This window comes from Haemaphysalis longicornis, unplaced genomic scaffold (genome assembly GCF_048455015.1).
Source record: "Haemaphysalis longicornis isolate Haplotype H1 unplaced genomic scaffold, Haemaphysalis longicornis Haplotype H1 scaffold_4, whole genome shotgun sequence".
NCBI classification, from domain to species: domain Eukaryota; kingdom Metazoa; phylum Arthropoda; class Arachnida; order Ixodida; family Ixodidae; genus Haemaphysalis; species Haemaphysalis longicornis.
The window spans coordinates 187,805,182-187,822,586 of record NW_027526361.1 but is presented as its reverse complement, the minus strand read 5'-3'; the positions used below and the strand labels follow the sequence as shown (position 1 = coordinate 187,822,586).

Below are 17,405 nucleotides of genomic sequence, written 5' to 3'. Positions count from 1 at the left end.
TTGATCAGAGTGCAAGGGTCTTGACAGAAGTTCTTGAAGACTGCGAACTAGCCGATGTAGCACACTGTGCGGTTAACAGAAGTGCTTTAAAATTCACGCACTTTCAGGGCACGAGCCATGCGCGGCTGGATCGTGCATACGTATCTTTCGAGCTCGCTGCGGCGTGCAAGAACTACGTGGTCGATAGTGTCTCTTTTAGTGACCACTGCCTGGTTTCATTTTTGTTGGGGGAAAGGAGGGAGGATTGTAAGAAGTTCAGCTGGGAACTTTGGAAATTTAATGTAAAATTATTACAAGACACCACATTCACGGATAGAGTACAGGAAATTGCGGAAAAACAAACAAACGACGAAATCAGCAGCTGGCGGGAAAGGTGGGAGGTATTCAAACAGGAATGCAAAATGGTAGCGATGGAGAGGGGGACAGTGCTTAAACGGCAAGAGAGGGAAGTGGAAAACCAACTCAGAAATAATCTGCAACACATGTTAAAACTCGAAAGCGAAATGCCGGGGGCATATAAAGAAGATATCAGAACCATTAAAAATAAGCTAGAAGCCATCGATATAGAAAGATATCGGGGAGCGACCGTGAGGGCGAGGGCCGAGGTGTTTTGGGCCGGCGAAGCGCCAACAAAGCGAGCGATAAAAGACGAAGCTCGGTACGCGAGAGGAAATGGTATCGAGGAAATATACTGGCGAGGCGCGCTTACCAGTGACAAAGAGAACATAAAAAGTGCGTTTCAAGAACATTACACAGATTTGTTTAGCCCCACAGTTCCAAAAACAGACGAGTTCAAGCGAGACTTTCTTCCAGCCATGCCAAGATTGGGAGACGATGTAAGGGAGGAGTTAGAACGACCGATATCGCTTGGCGAAATTCAGACGGCAATATCGGAGTTAAAAGTAGGTAAGTCGCCAGGACCTGACGGGCTTGGTGCGGATTTTTATAAAAGGTTCTCGGATATAGTAACTCCGTTTTTATTTATGGTCTTTCGCGAGGCGTACGAGTCCAAGGTACTTCCGCCGTCGTTTGGTCGCACACACACCGTCCTCATACCCAAATCGGAAGACCGTGTTAAACTTCAGTCGGTTTCTGGGTACCGGCCGATTACATTGGCCAATGTAGATTATAAAATCCTTATGAAGATCTTAGCGCAACGAGTGCAGAGTGTTATAACAAGTGTAGTAGGGCCGCATCAGACCTGTGGTATAAAGGGGAGGAGTATAGTAACAAATGTTCATGTTGCGCGCAGTGTGCTGGAGTGTTGTGATATGTTTTTTAAAAGGGTCGCTATGCTTCAGATTGATTTCGAAAAAGCGTTCGATCGAGTGTGCCATGAGATTCTTTTTTGTATTTTGGAGCATATAAATGTTGATGTGATCATACAGGGAGTGCGTATGGCGTACTCACAGTGCTGCACGCAACTTATAATCAACAGGAATGTCACGGGAAGTATTCCTGTACTGTCTTCTGTGCGACAAGGATGTCCAGCATCTCCTCTTCTGTTTTCAATTTATTTGGAACCCTTTTGTTTAAGAATAATTAATGACAGTGGAGTACGTGGTTTTCAGTTACACACATGCGAGGTGAAGTTACTAACATACGCGGATGATGTGGCGGTTTTTTGTGAAGACGAGGAGAGTGTAAGCGCAGCCATATCGATAACAAGGGAGTTTTGTAGTCTTACTAACAGCTGTGTTAATTGGGCCAAGTGTGCGGGTTTTTTTCACGGGGAGTGGGGGTCAACACCATCTGTATTTGAAAACGTGTCTTGGTCGCGTACACCAGCGAGTTATCTCGGAGTTCCGCTGGATCGCTATCAGGATAGCGGCGAGTACTGGGAATCCGAGACGGCGAAGCTGTGCGAAAAAACAACCAAGTGGGGCGGTCGCGCATTGTCTGTTTTCGCACGAGCCACGGTATGCAACCTTTTTCTTTTGGCAAAGCTGTGGTATGTGCTGCAGGTGCTTCATTGTTCACGAGTCCACGTGCAGCGAATGCACAGAGTATTCGCAGTCTTTATCTGGTCATCGGTGTGGGAGCGTTCCAGTCGGAGTAACCTTTTTCGCCGAGTAAGGCATGGGGGTGTTGGCCTGTGTCATGTATTTGTTCGCCAGCTTGTAAACCGGTTTATGTTTCTGCGTGATACACGTGATCCATTTCTTCGCACTTTAATGCAGATTACATTAGTAGATGCCTTGCCTATGTATATTGTTTCTTCTGTAAGTGATAGATGTGGTGCCGTGAAAGGCTATATGAAGGAAGTGGTTGAGTCTTTTCGTTTTCTTACTGTGAGATTTTCAGTAGAATATTTAGCCACTGTTTCGAGAAAAACCCTTACAAATAATTTGAGGGAGATGCTGTTCCCCGTACCACGTTATCGTGAAATGTTTAGTTCTGGTCCTGGGCAGGATGTGTTATCCCGCGTGAAAAAAATGGCAGTCCCAGCATGCGTGAAAACTTTCTTTTTCAAGTTACATACAGGAACACTGCCAGTTAAAACATGGATGGAGGAGAAGGGGCTGTTTATTGGTTGGTCAAACATGTGTACGCTGTGTGCGAAAGCCGAAACAGTGGAACATGTTTTCACGGAGTGCTGGGACGCCGTATTTTTTTGGGACGTCTTACAGAGAACTTTAAAAAAAGACCTGCCCATTTCAGCGCATGGCATTCGGTTCCTTCCGGTTGAGCGCGAAGATGAAGTCCCGTATGATATGATAATGGCGCTAGGGTTACATGCCATTTGGAGGTCCAGAATGGCTGTGAGACATGCGGACCCGAATGCGCTCACTGTAAGCAAGTATTTTTCTCAAAATGTCACGCTTTTGTATGAAGTGTACAAGTTACAGGACTCCGAACTTGAAGGGCTTCCTGTTTTGGAAGAGTTATGTACTTTTGATGTTTATTTTAAGTCCTTCCGTCAGCCAAAGTTTGGCAGGCGGTTTTTAATTTATCCGTGACTTGTATTACATGTGTGCAAAAGGTAATAAAAAAAAAAAAAAAAAGCAGAGTGGCGCAGTGGAAGCGTGCTGGGCCCATAACCCAGACGTCCGTGGATCGAAACCACGCTCTGCTACTGTTTTTTTGCGGGTGGAATTTCATTTTTTAGTCTCAAATCTGTACCCCATGACTGTGTGAGCAGCAGCTGTTACAGTGATCGTGCAGCAGAGTGGCGCAGTGGAAGCGTGCTGGGCCCATAACCCAGAGGTCCGTGGGTCGAAACCACGCTCTGCTACTGTTTTTTTGCGGGTGGAATTTCATTTTTTAGTCTCACATCTGTAACCCATGACTGTGTGAGCAGCAGCTGTTACAGTGATCGTCTAGCAGAGTGGCGCAGTGGGATTCTGCTTCCGGCCACCACAGTGAACGGACGCAGGATGCAGGGCTCCTCAGGAGCGGTTAATGCGGCCGTTCCCGGCCGCGGTAACAGGTTTCTTGCTCAGGACGATTGTTATCAAGTTTCGTTGCCGACATTGCCTACAGGACGTATTGTTTTTAATACCGTTTTTTTGCACGGTGACATGCGTGCGCGCCCGTATCGCGTTGAAGATTTCCGCGATACTTTGGCTCGGCTGGAATTGCTCCCTGAGGTACTTGCCTTGGGGGCGTTCCAAATGAGTCACGTATGGGCGGTGACGTTCAAGTCGGAGCTAGGCGTCAAGAAGATCTTGGAAGCAAAGGAGCTTCACGTCAAAGGTCGACACTGCCTCGTCGTCGACCCTGCCAACCAGGACCTGCGGCTGAAGCTCCACTGGCTGCTTTACAACGTGACCGAGGACGACGTACGAGTTGCGCTGACTCCCTACGGGAGGGTCAGCGAAGTTTCACGGGAGCGCTGGCGTGTTCAAGGCGTCCACGACAAGGGCTCGACGACGCGGTCCGTGACCCTCAAGCTCAACGCGGGCGTGAGGGCTGAGGACCTGCCCCACCAGCTTCGTGTCGCAGGCGAGCAGGCGCTCGTGGTCGTGCCCGGCAGGGCCCCGCAGTGCCTTCGCTGCTCTGGCACGGGGCACATGAGGCGCGACTGCAAGGTGCCGCGCTGCACTCTCTGCCGCCGCTTCGGTCACGAAGCGAACGAGTGCGTGCGGACGTACGCGAAGGTGGCCGGACCGGTGGGGGATGTGGACCGAACGGAGAACATCATGGACGAGGAGGAGACGGAGGCGGCTGCAGCAGGGGGCGGAGGAGACCCGGTGACGGAGGACGCGCCGCCTGAAAAGAGCGCTGAGGTGAAGGAGTCGGCCGCCGTCGTAGTGCTACCTGCGCAAAGTGTCAACGAAGGAGACCAGCTGACGTACGACGGCGACGGTGAGAGCCCGGTGAGCGTGGCGGGTCAGTTTGCGGCGTTGGAATCTCCCGCCCCCCAAGAGGGCGTCGACTTGAAAACTGGCGACCAGGACCAGACTGTGGCCAAGCGGCCGCGTCAAGACAGTGTCGGACAACGCGGAGGGGGGGATGGCTCCGTAGCGGTGGGGTCGGTGAGTGTGGGACCCACGTCGCGGCGCTCGAGCTTCAAGCCGAAGCTCAACACGCCCTACGACAGAGGACCCACGGCAACAAAGAATTCGTAAGAACGCCATCCTTGCCTTCGTTTTCGGACTGCTAAAAGTATTTTTAAGTTTTCTTTGTGTGCCTTTGAAAAGCAAGAAAAGTGCAGGGCGTGTTCTAGTCATGGGTTTAAGCTCGTTAGTTGTATTACGTGGGTTTTTGGTTCTGTGTTGGGCGTCGAAGAGTTCTTCCTTCGTTTCAGGGTGGGTGTTTGGGGTGTTTTGTATGTACGAGCGTTAAGTGAAGCTCTCTCAACGGGCTCAAGTTGGATCCGTTTGTTTTTTTCCATGGGGGGAGGGGGGGGCTGTTTTCGTCGTTTTACGGTGTTGTGTTGTTTTTTTTTTTTTTTCATTTGTCAAATGTACCAGCATAAATGCTTTCGGGTCTGTTTGTTTTCTCTCTTAACCTGGTGTATTTAAACACGCCAATCAGTATTGCCACGCTTAACGTCCGGGGGCTTGCTGACAGGAGACGGCAGAATCAGTTGTATCGTTTAGTGACCGAACAGGACCTGGATATAGTGGCGGTACAAGAAACGAAGGTTGAGAGAGAGGAGCAGACAGATCGTATGGTGCGCCCGTTTTCGTCGAGGTAAGACGTGTGCGTTGCTCACGCGGTCGGGATGTCTGCGGGCGTTGCCCTGTTGGTTCGAAGGAGTTTGGGGGCAACCCTAGAGACCGTCACCGCGTCCGAGTGTGGGCGTTTTGTTGTGTGCGATTTTGTTTTATCGTCAAGCGAATGGCGCTTGATTTGTGTGTACGCGCCCACAAAGGCAGCGGAAAGGAAGGGTTTTTTTGAGGATGTTCGCGGGTTTTGCGATACGGAGAGGCTCGTTATTTTACTTGGCGACTTTAATTGCGTATGTTCTGCGCAAGACAAAAGTAGCTCGACAAGGTTCCGCGATGCGAGTACGATAGTTTTAACTGATATCGTCGCTGACTTCGCGCTGGAAGATGTGGGCGATAGCCTTGGCAGTAGCGGTACCGTTCGCTATACACACTTCCAGGGCAACAGTCATGCGCGTCTCGACAGAGTGTATGTTTCGTCAGAGATTCTGCCGGAGTGTGATAGCTACCTAGTTTCCCCCGTTTCCTTCAGCGATCACTGTCTAGTGACCGTAACCGTTGGTAGAATGGTAAAACCAGGCAACGCGTTCTGTTGGGGGCTTTGGAAGCTTAATAACAAGCTGCTGCAGGATGAACATTTCACTGAGGCCGTTAATGCATGTGCACGGACGTTTTTCGGTGGAGAAGAGAACGTTAACTTTACTCTCAATTGGGAGCTCTTCAAACAAGAAGTTAAGTGAAAGGCCCTTGAAAGATCATCCGCAATCAAATACGACGAGAAGCAAAGAGAAGCCTGGTTACGAAGTACCCTGGACGTTTACGTTAAGGAAGAATGTGAATCGCCCGGGGCGTTGAAGGATGACATTAGAGGATTAAAAGCGCAGCTCGAAGTAATAGATAAAGAGAAGTATGAGGGTGCGCTTGTGCGCGCACGAGCTGAGAGATTTTTGCACGGGGAAGCGCCGACTAAAAGAGCGTTCAGCGCGGAAAAGAAGTATGCGCGCAGAAATGGGATAGTGGAAATTGAAGCCGAAGGTGTGGTTTATAGTGACCAGGCTAATATAGAGCGCTGTTTTTGTGACTTTTATAAAAATTTGTTTTCTTGTCATCCTGTCGATGCCGTCAAGTTTAGAGAAGAGTTTACGTCTTTGTTACCGTGCTTAGACGAGGAAGTTATGGCGCATCTCGAAAGAGATATTACAGTAGAAGAGATACGCGGCGCTATCGACGAGTTAAGCCCAGGGAAGACGCCGGGCCCTGATGGCCTGAGCGCTGCTTTCTACAAGGCGTTTAAGGGTGACATTAGCCCGGTCCTATGTAGAGTTTACTCTGAGGCGTACCACAAAGGTGAGCTGCCACCTTCTTTTCTCGTGTCGCACACTGTGCTTATACCGAAATCGGAGGAGGTTGCGAAATTCAGGCAGATCCCTGGGTATCGTCCTATTAGTCTGACAAATGTCGATTATAAGGTTTTAATGAAAATATTGGCAGGCCGCTTACAGACTGTCATAAAGGACCTGGTAGGGCCGCATCAAACGTGCGGGATCAAAGGGCGGTCGATAGTTACAAATATTCATACTGCCCGAAGTGTTCTGGAGTGTTGTGACGCCATGCAAGGGACTTTGGCAATGCTCCAGGTAGACATGGCTAAAGCCTTCGATCAGGTGTCGCACGAACTTTTGTTAAATATGTTGGAACACGTGAATGTTGGTTCTGTTATTCTCAATGGTGTGCGCATGGCGTACACTGGGTGTTCTACTAGGCTTGTTATTAACAAAACGATCGGCGCACCCGTTCCTGTTCAACGTGCCGTTCGTCAGGGTTGCCCATTGTCTCCGTTGCTTTTTTGTTTCTACATTGAAGCGTTTTGTTTAAGTGTAATCCGGAGCAAAGACGTCAAAGGGTTTAAACTTCAGTCGTGTGAAGTGCGGGTGTTAGCTTACGCTGACGACATTGCTCTTTTTTTTTTTGTTGATAGAAGCATAAGCATTGCTGTAAACACCTTGAAATGTTTTTGTAAGTACAGTGCCAGTGGTGTTAATTGGCAGAAATGTGTTGGTTTCTGGCATGGCCAGTGGGACAGTATGCCTAGTGTTTTCGAGTGTATCAGCTGGCAGACGACGCCGGTGAAGTACTTGGGAGTGCCCCTCGAGAACTATGTAGACAGCGACCCTTATTGGCGCAGTCAAACAGTCGAATTGCGTGAAAAGGCCGAGAAATGGAAGGGAAGCGGACTTTCAATATTTGCTAGGGCATCAGTGTGTAATGTGTTTTTAATTAGCAAACTGTGGTACGTTCTACAGGTGTTGCATTGTTCGCGGGCACGTGTACAGGCCTTGCACCGAGTTTTTGCTATGTTGATTTGGGAGTCGTCATGGGAGAGAACAAGCCGTACGAACCTGTTTCGGCGCGTGCGTCTTGGTGGCCTGTCATTATCGCATCTGTTTTTGCGTCAAGTGGTAAATCGTTTTTTGTTTCTTCGGGATGTGAAGGACTCCTTTTTGCGCACTGTGTGTCAGGTGAAGTTGGCCAGAGCGCTTCCTGATTTTGTTGTAACGTCAGCTTCTTTATCTTTTGGCGCAACGAAAGGCTACTTCCGTGAGGTGGTACAAGCCACCATGTTTTTGCGTGCACGCTTCACGCTAGAGTACTTATCTAGTGTGACGCGTAAAAGATTGTATAATGACCTCGTTGATTCAGTACTTCCCGTTCCATTGTATAGATCGCTGTACCGTGTAGGGCCAGGACAGGATGTGCTCAAGCGTGTGAAACGTATGGCGATTGGCCCATGGGTTAAGACGTTTTTCTTTGAACTTCACTCGGGCGTCCTTGATGTGAAAATGTGGCAGAAGGAAAAGGGAATGTTTTTGCCGGGCGGGGTGGACTGCTACCCGTGCAGAAAACCCGAAACTGTAGAACACGTGTTTTTGGACTGCTGGGACGGGGTCTTCTTTTGGGACGTGCTTCAGCGAACCCTCAAAAAAGATTTTCCCCTGGACGCTCACGGCATTAGGTTTTTACCTATTGAGAGTGACGAAGTACCTTACGACCTCGTGATGGTCCTGGCCCTACATGCAATTTGGAAATCCCGCATGGCCATACGCCATAGGGACGTTGACGCTAAATGGTCAAGAGAATATTTCGCTGATTCAATGCGTATGATTATTGAAGTGTGGAGAGCTCAGCCTGAGCCTCCAGAGTGGTTGCCTGTGATGGAAACACTGACCAACCTCAAACAATTTTAATCGTTTTTCTGCTGTCAAGGTGATGACTAGCAGTTTTATCGTTGCAGTTTTTTGTTTGATGGTGCTTGTTTTGTACTGAAATGTTGCAATAAAAAAAAAAAAGCAGAGTGGCGCAGTGGAAGCGTGCTGGGCCCATAACCCAGAGGTCCGTGGATCGAAAACACGCTCTGCTACTGTTTTTTTGCGGGTGGAATTTCATTGTTTAGTCTCAAATCTGTACCCCATGACTGTGTGAGCAGCAGCTGTTACAGTGATCGTCCAGCAGAGTGGCGCAGTGGAAGCGTGCTGGGCCCATAACCCAGAGGTCCGTGGATCGAGACCACGCTCTGCTACTGTTTTTTTGCGGGTGGAATTTCATTTTTTAGTCTCACATCTGTAACCCATGACTGTGTGAGCAGCAGCTGTTACAGTGATCGTCCAGCAGAGTGGCGCAGTGGAAGCGTGCTGGGCCCATAACCCAGAGGTCCGTGGATCGAAACCACGCTCTGCTACTGTTTTTTTGCGGGTGGAATTTCATTTTTTAGTCTCACATCTGTAACCCATGACTGTGTGAGCAGCAGCTGTTACAGTGATCGTCCAGCAGAGTGGCGCAGTGGAAGCGTGCTGGGCCCATAACCCAGAGGTCCGTGGATCGAAACCACGCTCTGCTACTGTTTTTTTTTTCCCGGGTGGAATTTCATTTTTTAGTCTCAAATCTGTACCCCATGACTGTGTGAGCAGCAGCTGTTACAGTGATCGTCCAGCAGAGTGGCGAAGTGGAAGCGTGCTGGGCCCATAGTTCAGAGGTCCGTGGATCGAAACCACGCTCTTCTACTGTTTCTTTTTTTTTTTTTTTTTTGCGGGTGGAATTTCATTATTTAGTCTCAAATCTGTAACCCATGACTGTGTGAGCAGCAGCTGTTACAGTGATCGTCCAGCAAAGTGGCGCAGTGTCAGATGCCGTTTTCCATTGGGACATCCTCCAAAGAACACTTAAAAAAACTCCTCCCACCTCCCCGAAGGGGATCGTGCGGAAATGCGAATGCATTGGGTGCACCGATGAGTGCGCTGCAAATAATTATTATTAATGGCGTAATTAATGAAGAGAGACCAGAATACACTTCTAGCTGTCGGTGCCGTTACCGCGAGGGATTCTACTTCACCGACTTCCATCGCTATCAAGGCGCCAGTCGGCAAGCAGTCACGGAGAGAGGCGCGCGCTCCACAGCATTTATATATATTTTTCCGAGCGCAGCGAGCGGAGAGAGGGTACGCGGATAGGAGAGAGAGACCCGCTCAACCAGGGGGATGAAACTCCGCAGTTTTTCTGTCCCGTGACTGCAGCGATCCTAAAGTTTGGGGGCTGTACTACATACGAGCATAAATGAACGTTGTTGTTGCATTTTATATTTACTACCAGGGGACTTAATAATTACGGAGTTTTTAATATGCTAGTGAACTTAAATGTTGCAGTTCGGGATTGCGAAAATACGAGCGCCACCCGGAGTGGAAAACGGGAACCCCGCCTTTCTTACGTTACTTTGCACCTTTCTTACGTTACTTAGGGCGTTACTTTGCACCGCTGAAAAGGGGCGTTTCTTGTCGCGCCCACCGGTATGCTACAATCCACGGTGTTCCGAGGGCCGTTTTTACCACCGTAAAGTTCGTTTCATCGAAACAGACGCATCGATGGATTAGCGCCGTCATCACAGATCGTTCTGTACTGAGTGGTGTCAAAATTCTTCACGTCAGGCCGCATAAAATTCTTCTGGATCCCGGCGGACGAAAGGTACGATCTTCATGCTGCTCGTTTGGCTTTTCTACGCTTTCCCGAGATAGCGGGATGCGGTTGCAGCAGTAGCGTTATAATTTAAGTGAGCATACACGTGCAATATTTATTTATTACATTCTGATTGTCTTCTTTTACTCTTGAATTAAGCAAGAAATGCGCGGCAGAGCATCTGGCAATTAATGTAATGTCTACATTAGCTACACACGTTTGTTTATACGTGTGGTATTGATTTAATGCACTTCGACCATGTGTTTTGCATTTTAGCGCAAGTGAATGCACAGTATGAAGCAAAATGTACATCAGGCAACATATACATGCTTATCTGCTCTCTTTTTATTATCTTTTGACTGCCTGCGTTTAGTTTGTTTTCGTAGCATGCGTTGTTGTTATTATTATTATTATTATTATTATTATTATTATTATTATTATTATTATTATTATTATTATTATTCCGAAGTCTTGGAAATGTGTGTCGGATTACAAAGGAATTCTCTTCTCCAGATGCATTTCTAATGCTATACAATGCAATATGTATCCCCCAGTTAGAATATGCTTCTGTTGCCTGGAACGGCATCTCCAAATCTAGTAGTGAATTAATAGAACGTGTGCAGAAGAAGTTTTTATCCATATTTAAGCACCGTCATCACAATCACAGTTTTCATCCTGATTCTGACTTACCCATAGTTACTTCCATCCCTTCGTTGACCTGCAGACGTATGCGTGCAGACCTTACATTTCTTCACAAAATTGTTCATGGTGACTTTTCTTGCGCAGACCTGCTTAACTGTTTAGAGTTTAGTGTTCCACAGAGGCCCACCAGGTCGCATCGCCCTTTCTTGACCGCTGCGCGCAACTCCAATCATTCTCCAGTGCGCAGAATACAGAATTGCTACAACCGCTTCTCTGAACGCCTTGACATCTTTCAAAGCTCCTTTACGATTTACCGTAGTGCGCTGTTGAACACAGTATGTTAAACATCTATGATATCTCTGTCGTTCGTTTTTCTTTTTATTATTGCTGAAATTTGGTTTCTCTGTGGTTTTGTTTAACCAATATAGTTGCCTGTTTTTGAAACTGTTTACTTATCATGCTTGTCTTATCATTTGTCTCTATACTCTTGTCATTGTTTTTGTCGTCTTACTGTTAAACTTTGTTCTCTGCTTGTTGTGTATTCATTACAATAAGCTGAGCCACAAAGGCATCTTCTTTTTCTTTTTTACCTGTACCCAGGCTCTGCCTGTACTTTATTTCTGTAATTTTCGCTACTTCAATTTGTGTTTCTTGTCGCTTGTTTGCTTCTTCCAATATGTTTCTTGTATTTTGTTTTCATGTAACTATCCGTGCGCCAGCACTCAGGCCTCTGGCTGTTCCTGGGCACGTAAATAAACATGATTGATTGATTGATTGATTGATTGATTGATTATTATTATTGTGATTGTGATTATAAAATATCACCAGTATTACTGTTATCGTTATTATTATCAGTCTATTTATGTCCACAGCTGGAGGAAGGCTTCTCCAATACACTTATGGCTCAAAGGGTGGGTCCGTAGGTTCATATCGTGTTCGTAGCTCTATTTGAACTAAGTGGTGACTGCATAAATTATTTTATTGCGTTTCAATTGTGTGTTCTGCATTTTCTCTTCACGTGAATCAACGAAACATAGCAGAATGAATTTGTAGCAATAAATATACAAACTGAAAAATTACTGTATATGTTTATAATACAATCATAACTAGAATTCCGCCACTTATAATAGATAATTTACGCTTTTGTTCCGTGCTTCGAATTTCAGCTTTAAATACAAGAACGACATATTCATGAGAACGCGCAGTTACGGCTATAAGGCGATAAATAATTAGACAATGCAGGCTTAACCTGTGCTAGCAATTTATTACAGGTTTTAAATAAGGTTTTTATTACTGGTTTGCTGCAGGGCTGGAGAAATACCTGAGGAATACATATTGCGCGAAAGTATATATGCATGAATAATCGTTTACAGATCCTGGTGTGGGATGGCTGATTTTTTATGCAGAAATGTATTTTGGATTAGGAGGAAAGGTGGGTCGTGGCCACCGAACATTTTGATCGCACAAGTAGAAATATGTATGCGCGTTTCTTGATAATAAAGGGTAATTTTAATTTAAAATTTGCCTTTACGATTGGTGTTGTCGCAAGTCGTTTTTGTAGCCGAAATGAATTTAAGAAACATTCCTAATATATCAGACAACGTTTATTCCGAGTACAGATGCCAGTTTTCACTCAAAACTATGTTCGCCTGAAAGCGGCATTAAAGATATATTCATTCTAACCCAAATATACAAACGTGTTTCTTGATGTTCCAGATCTCGCGTTTGGATCCAGTGTGCGAGAAGGCAGGATCTGGATCATTACCACCTCGACAGATCTACAGCAGCTACCGGCTGGGTCCTGCCCATTTCACCAGCAGAGACTACGCGAACCTTGGACAGACAAGGCACTGGACAGATATGCACTGGCTGGATACCTAGTTATTAGCATACGGCCATGTTCCGTGCACTTTTGTTTGCGACTAAAAGCGTAAAATATCCTAGTTGTGTTTTAGTGTATGAATGGTATATTTAAGCAATAAAAATTGAAATAACTGTACTCTTTATTCTTGTCTAGATTTTGTGTACTAATAAACCAAAACACGACGACGCACTTAGAATAAGTGGTGCAAAACGAAGTGGACGCGCAAAACTTCATGCAATCAAAACGAAACAATGCCCGTTTGATAATGTGGCGGGTTGACCAACAGGAACAAGGTCATGCGCTGGCCATCTGAATATCTTCCACTCGCTGAAGTTACCTTGCATGTGCGTCCCAATTGAACTTGGCGCTAAATTGCCCCCCCCCCCCGCCCGGCTTTTTAGTCCTTATCAAGATGGCGTTTCCCAGTGGATGTCTGCAACGCGCCGCCATGTTTTTAGTACCGCCCCCAAACACTAGGGGTTTGTCCGGAGCTGCGAGCGAATATCGCGTCCCATGCAAGGTATAGGTAGTTTCACTCCCCTGGCTCAACACGCCCGCCCCGCGCGCGAGCTCTCTCCGCCGAGCTCCGCGATGCGAGCGCCCTCACACGACCGAGCGCGCTCCTCCTCTCCACTTACTCTCCGCTACTCCGCCCGAGCTCCGCGATGCGAGCGACCTCACACGCCCGCGCGCGCTCCTCCTCTCCCCTTGCCCTCCGCTCTCCGCCACCTGCTCCGGTTGCTAGGCGCGCCACAGCTGTTGCTAGGGGCGAGGAGGAGCGCGGAGAGATAACACCTGCGTGCGGACGCCGGCACAGACCGCACGACTACCCCCGACTAAGAAATGCATTCGCATTTAAAAGGCATTACCAATCACACCCTTTGGTATACGGTTATTGCCGACCGATCATGAAGACAGTGTCCCTCTGGACATGTTCATGCTTCTGAGCCTACATAGTTTATGGAGGCCCCGTATGGATGTCAGGCATGCTAACCCAAACGGGCGGGCTGCTAAGGACTACTTCACTGAGAGTGTGACCTACATCCGAGATGTGTACAAACTCGAGGAGGCTATGCCAAACTGGATGCACTTATTGGATGACCTTGTAACCATGAGACGGTTTTAACTTAGCTGCACCGGCCACAGTGTATTGGTTGGTGTTATTTTACATTGTACTGTTTGTAAGCATGTCCTTTTGTTTTTTTCTATTGTACCAAGCAGGTAATAAAGAAAAAAAAAGCAGAGTGGCGCAGTGGAAGCGTGCAGGGCCCATAACCCAGAGGTCTGTGGATCGAAACCACGCTCTGCTACTGTTTTTTTTGCGGGTGGAATTTCATTTTTTAGTCTCAAATCTGTAACCCATGACTGTGTGAGCAGCAGCTGTTACAGTGATCGTCCAGCAGAGTGGCGCAGTGGAAGCGTGCTGGGCCCATAACCCAGAGGTCCGTGGATCGAAAACACGCTCTGCTACTGTTTTTTTGCGGGTGGAATTTCATTTTTTAGTCTCAAATCTGTAACCCATGACTGTGTGAGCAGCAGCTGTTACAGTGATCGTCCAGCAGAGTGGCGCAGTGTCAGATGCCGTTTTAAGTGCAATGCACTTCTTAAGCGACCCTGAACCTGCGTCCACCGGCGATGTCCGCGCACGTGGAGATGGGCGCGCGCAGCCTGGCCGCTGACATTGCACATACCCACGTGGGGGATTGGCCAGGAATCTCCTCGTCTTCCTTGGCAACGGGGGGAGATGGGCGCGCGCTGCCTGGCCGCTGACATGGCACATACCCACGTGGGGGATTGGCCAAGAATCGGGCGTGAGAAGGGCTAATGCACCTGCTTAAAGGAGTACTGACACGAAAGTTCAAAACTGAGATCCGCTCTAGCAATCAAGTACAACGACAACACAAATAGGTGTCTGTGAATAAATGCATCTTTCTTTCTTTGTAGTTGCGTGTGTGTGTGTGATCTCTCTTTCGCGAACATTACCGAACCGCGCAAATTCAACTCGCGCATTCGCACTTTCACATTCTTCCCCTCGGGGAAATGCGGGGAATTTTCCATTGGGACATCCTCCAAAGAACACTTAAAAAAACTCCCCCCACCTCCCCGAAGGGGATCGTGCGGAAATGCGAATGCATTGGGTGCACCGATGAGTGCGCTGCGAGTAATTATTATTAATGGCGTAATTAATGAAGAGAGACCAGAGTATACTTCTAGCTGTCGGTGCCGTTACCGCGAGGGATTCGACTTCACCGACTTCCATCGCTATCAAGGCGCCAGTCGGCAAGCAGTCACGGAGAGAGGCGCGCGCTCCACAGCATTTATATATATTTTTCCCAGCGCAGCGAGCGGAGAGAGGGTACGCGGATAGGAGAGAGAGACCCGCTCAACACGCCCGCCCCGCGCGCGAGCTCTCTCCACCGAGCTACGCGATGCGAGCGCCCTCACACGACCGAGCGCGCTCCTCCTCTCCACTCACTCTCCGCTACTCCCATGGAGGAAGAAAAAAGTTAGGAGACGGCGCCACCGCAGAAACGTGAAGCCTATGCATACAAAGTAAAATCGAAGTCGGCCCAGGGCGTCACTGCACCACGTGACCCCACCGCGCAGAGCGCGCGGTGGGGTTCGCGCTCTCAATTTCGTCTGCTCGAAACTACTCTGCGGCCCGCGTTCGCGAAGCCAGCTGTATGATGTTTTTTTTTCCACGGCTTTGGTCTTTCGCACGTACGCGGCACTCCCGCCCGCACGCACGCGGGCATTAGATCGCCGAGAATACGGGAAGGACGGGGAAAAGCTACCGCCAACCAAACACGAGAGATGCGGTGGAGTCGGAGACCGCCGCCGCCGCCGCCGGCCCAGCCGACCTTGGAGGTCACGTGCTGGGCCGACTCCGGCGGCTTGAGAAAGAGAAACGGCGGAGGGAGCGGCTTCAACGGAGGTGGGCTTGCGAAGGCTAGCTGCGTGACGTCATGCCGTCTCCTAACTTTTCGTTCCTCCATGGCTACTCCGCCCGAGCTCCGCGATGCGAGCGACCTCACACGCCCGCGCGCGCTCCTCCTCTCCCCTTGCCCTCCGCTCTCCGCCACCTGCTCCGGTTGCTAGGCGCGCCACAGCTGTTGCTAGGGGCCAGGAGGAGCGCGGAGAGATAACACCTGCGTGCGGACGCCGGCACAGACCGCACGACAACCCCCGACTAAGAAATGCATTCGCATTTAAAAGGCATTACCAATCACACCCTTTGGTATACGGTTCTTGCCGACCGATCATGAAGACAGTGTCCCTCTGGACATGTTCATGCTTCTGAGCCTACATAGTTAATGGAGGCCCCGTATGGATGTCAGGCATGCTAACCCAAACGGGCGGGCTGCTAAGGACTACTTCACTGAGAGTGTGACCTACATCCAAGATGTGTACAAACTCGAGGAGGCTATGCCAAACTGGATGCACTTATTGGATGACCTTGTAACCATGAGACGGTTTTAACTCAGCTGCACCGGCCACAGTGTATTGGTTGGTGTTATTTTACATTGTACTGTTTGTAAGCATGTCCTTTTGTTTCGTTCTATTGTACCAAGCAGGTAATAAAGAAAAAAAAAGCAGAGTGGCGCAGTGGAAGCGTGCAGGGCCCATAACCCAGAGGTCCGTGGATCGAAACCACGCTCTGCTACTGTTTTTTTGCGGGTGGAATTTCATTTTTTAGTCTCAAATCTGTAACCCATGACTGTGTGAGCAGCAGCTTTTACAGTGATCGTCCAGCAGAGTGGCGCAGTGGAAGCGTGCTGGGCCCATAACCCAGAGGTCCGTGGATCGAAAACACGCTCTGCTACTGTTTTTTTGCGGGCGGAATTTCATTTTTTTTCTGAAGTCTGTAACCCATGACTGTGTGAGCAGCAGCTGTTACAGTGATCGTCCAGCAGAGTGGCGCAGTGGAAGCGTGCTGGGCCCATAACCCAGAGGTCCGTGGATCGAAACCACGCTCTGCTACTGTGTTTTTTTTCCGGGTGGAATTTCATTTTTTAGTCTCACATCTGTACCCCATGACTGTGTGAGCAGCAGCTGTTACATTGATCGTCCAGCAGAGTGGCGCAGTGGAAGCGTGCTGGGCCCATAACCCAGAGGTCCGTGGATCGAAACCACGCTCTGCTACTGTTTTTTTGTTCCGGGTGGAATTTCATTTTTTAGTCTCACATCTGTACCCCTTCACTGTGTGAGCAGCAGCTGTTGCAGTGATCGTCCAGCAGAGTGGCGCAGTGGAAGCGTGTTTTTTTTTCCGGGTGGAATTTCATTTTTTAGTCTCACATCTGTACCCCATCACTGTGTGAGCAGCAGCTGTTACAGTGATCGTCCAGCAGAGTGGCGCAGTGGAAGCGTGCTGGGCCCATAACCTAGAGGTCTGTGGATCGAAACCACGCTCTGCTACTGTTTTTTTTCCGGGTGGAATTTCATTTTTTAGTCTCACATCTGTACGCCATGACTGTGTGAGCAGCAGCTGTTACAGTGATCGTCCAGCAGAGTGGCGCGACGACGGCTGCTACGGCCACGTTTGCAATGCATTCTGCTGGAAACAGCGCATCGGCCTTAGGCCGAGGTACTCAAGTTGCATCATCTGACGATTCCGGAACCTACAAGGTCGTACTTCCCCGTCTGCCTTCTGGTAACACCGTTCTAAACTCCGTGTTCTTGCATGCTGACCTGTCTGGCCGACCGTACCGTGCCCCGGACTTTCGCGATGCTTTGCTTGCCGTTCTAGACACCAAGGACATTCTTGCTTGTGGTCAATATCA

At 48.7% G+C, this 17,405-nt stretch overlaps 1 protein-coding gene and 7 non-coding genes across 8 annotated transcripts; all 8 read left to right on the top strand.

The window, feature by feature from the left end:
* Positions 1-3,004: 3,004 nt before the first annotated feature.
* On the top strand, positions 3,005-3,076 carry Trnam-cau (transfer RNA methionine (anticodon CAU)). The gene has a single exon. It is a non-coding gene; the product is annotated as a tRNA-Met (tRNA).
* An 87-nt stretch (positions 3,077-3,163) lies between these two features.
* On the top strand, positions 3,164-3,235 carry Trnam-cau (transfer RNA methionine (anticodon CAU)). Its single transcript has one exon. It is a non-coding gene; the product is annotated as a tRNA-Met (tRNA).
* Positions 3,236-3,342: 107 nt separating this feature from the next.
* On the top strand, positions 3,343-4,617 carry LOC144180716 (uncharacterized). Its single transcript, XM_077708996.1, has one exon. It carries the CDS (start codon positions 3,378-3,380, stop codon positions 4,569-4,571), a length of 1,194 nt encoding a protein of 397 aa, XP_077565122.1. The 5' UTR covers positions 3,343-3,377; the 3' UTR covers positions 4,572-4,617.
* Positions 4,618-8,619: 4,002 nt separating this feature from the next.
* Trnam-cau (transfer RNA methionine (anticodon CAU)) lies at positions 8,620-8,691 on the top strand. Its single transcript has one exon. It is a non-coding gene; the product is annotated as a tRNA-Met (tRNA).
* Positions 8,692-8,778: 87 nt separating this feature from the next.
* Trnam-cau (transfer RNA methionine (anticodon CAU)) lies at positions 8,779-8,850 on the top strand. Its single transcript has one exon. It is a non-coding gene; the product is annotated as a tRNA-Met (tRNA).
* Positions 8,851-8,937: 87 nt separating this feature from the next.
* Positions 8,938-9,009, top strand: Trnam-cau (transfer RNA methionine (anticodon CAU)). Its single transcript has one exon. It is a non-coding gene; the product is annotated as a tRNA-Met (tRNA).
* A 7,524-nt stretch (positions 9,010-16,533) lies between these two features.
* On the top strand, positions 16,534-16,605 carry Trnam-cau (transfer RNA methionine (anticodon CAU)). The gene has a single exon. It is a non-coding gene; the product is annotated as a tRNA-Met (tRNA).
* A 90-nt stretch (positions 16,606-16,695) lies between these two features.
* Trnam-cau (transfer RNA methionine (anticodon CAU)) lies at positions 16,696-16,767 on the top strand. The gene has a single exon. It is a non-coding gene; the product is annotated as a tRNA-Met (tRNA).
* Positions 16,768-17,405: the final 638 nt, after the last annotated feature.

Coding starts and splice junctions, on each gene's coding strand:
- LOC144180716 (XM_077708996.1), top strand. CDS start 3,378: ATGCAGGGCTCCTCAGGAGCGGTTAATGCGGCCGTTCCCGGCCGCGGT.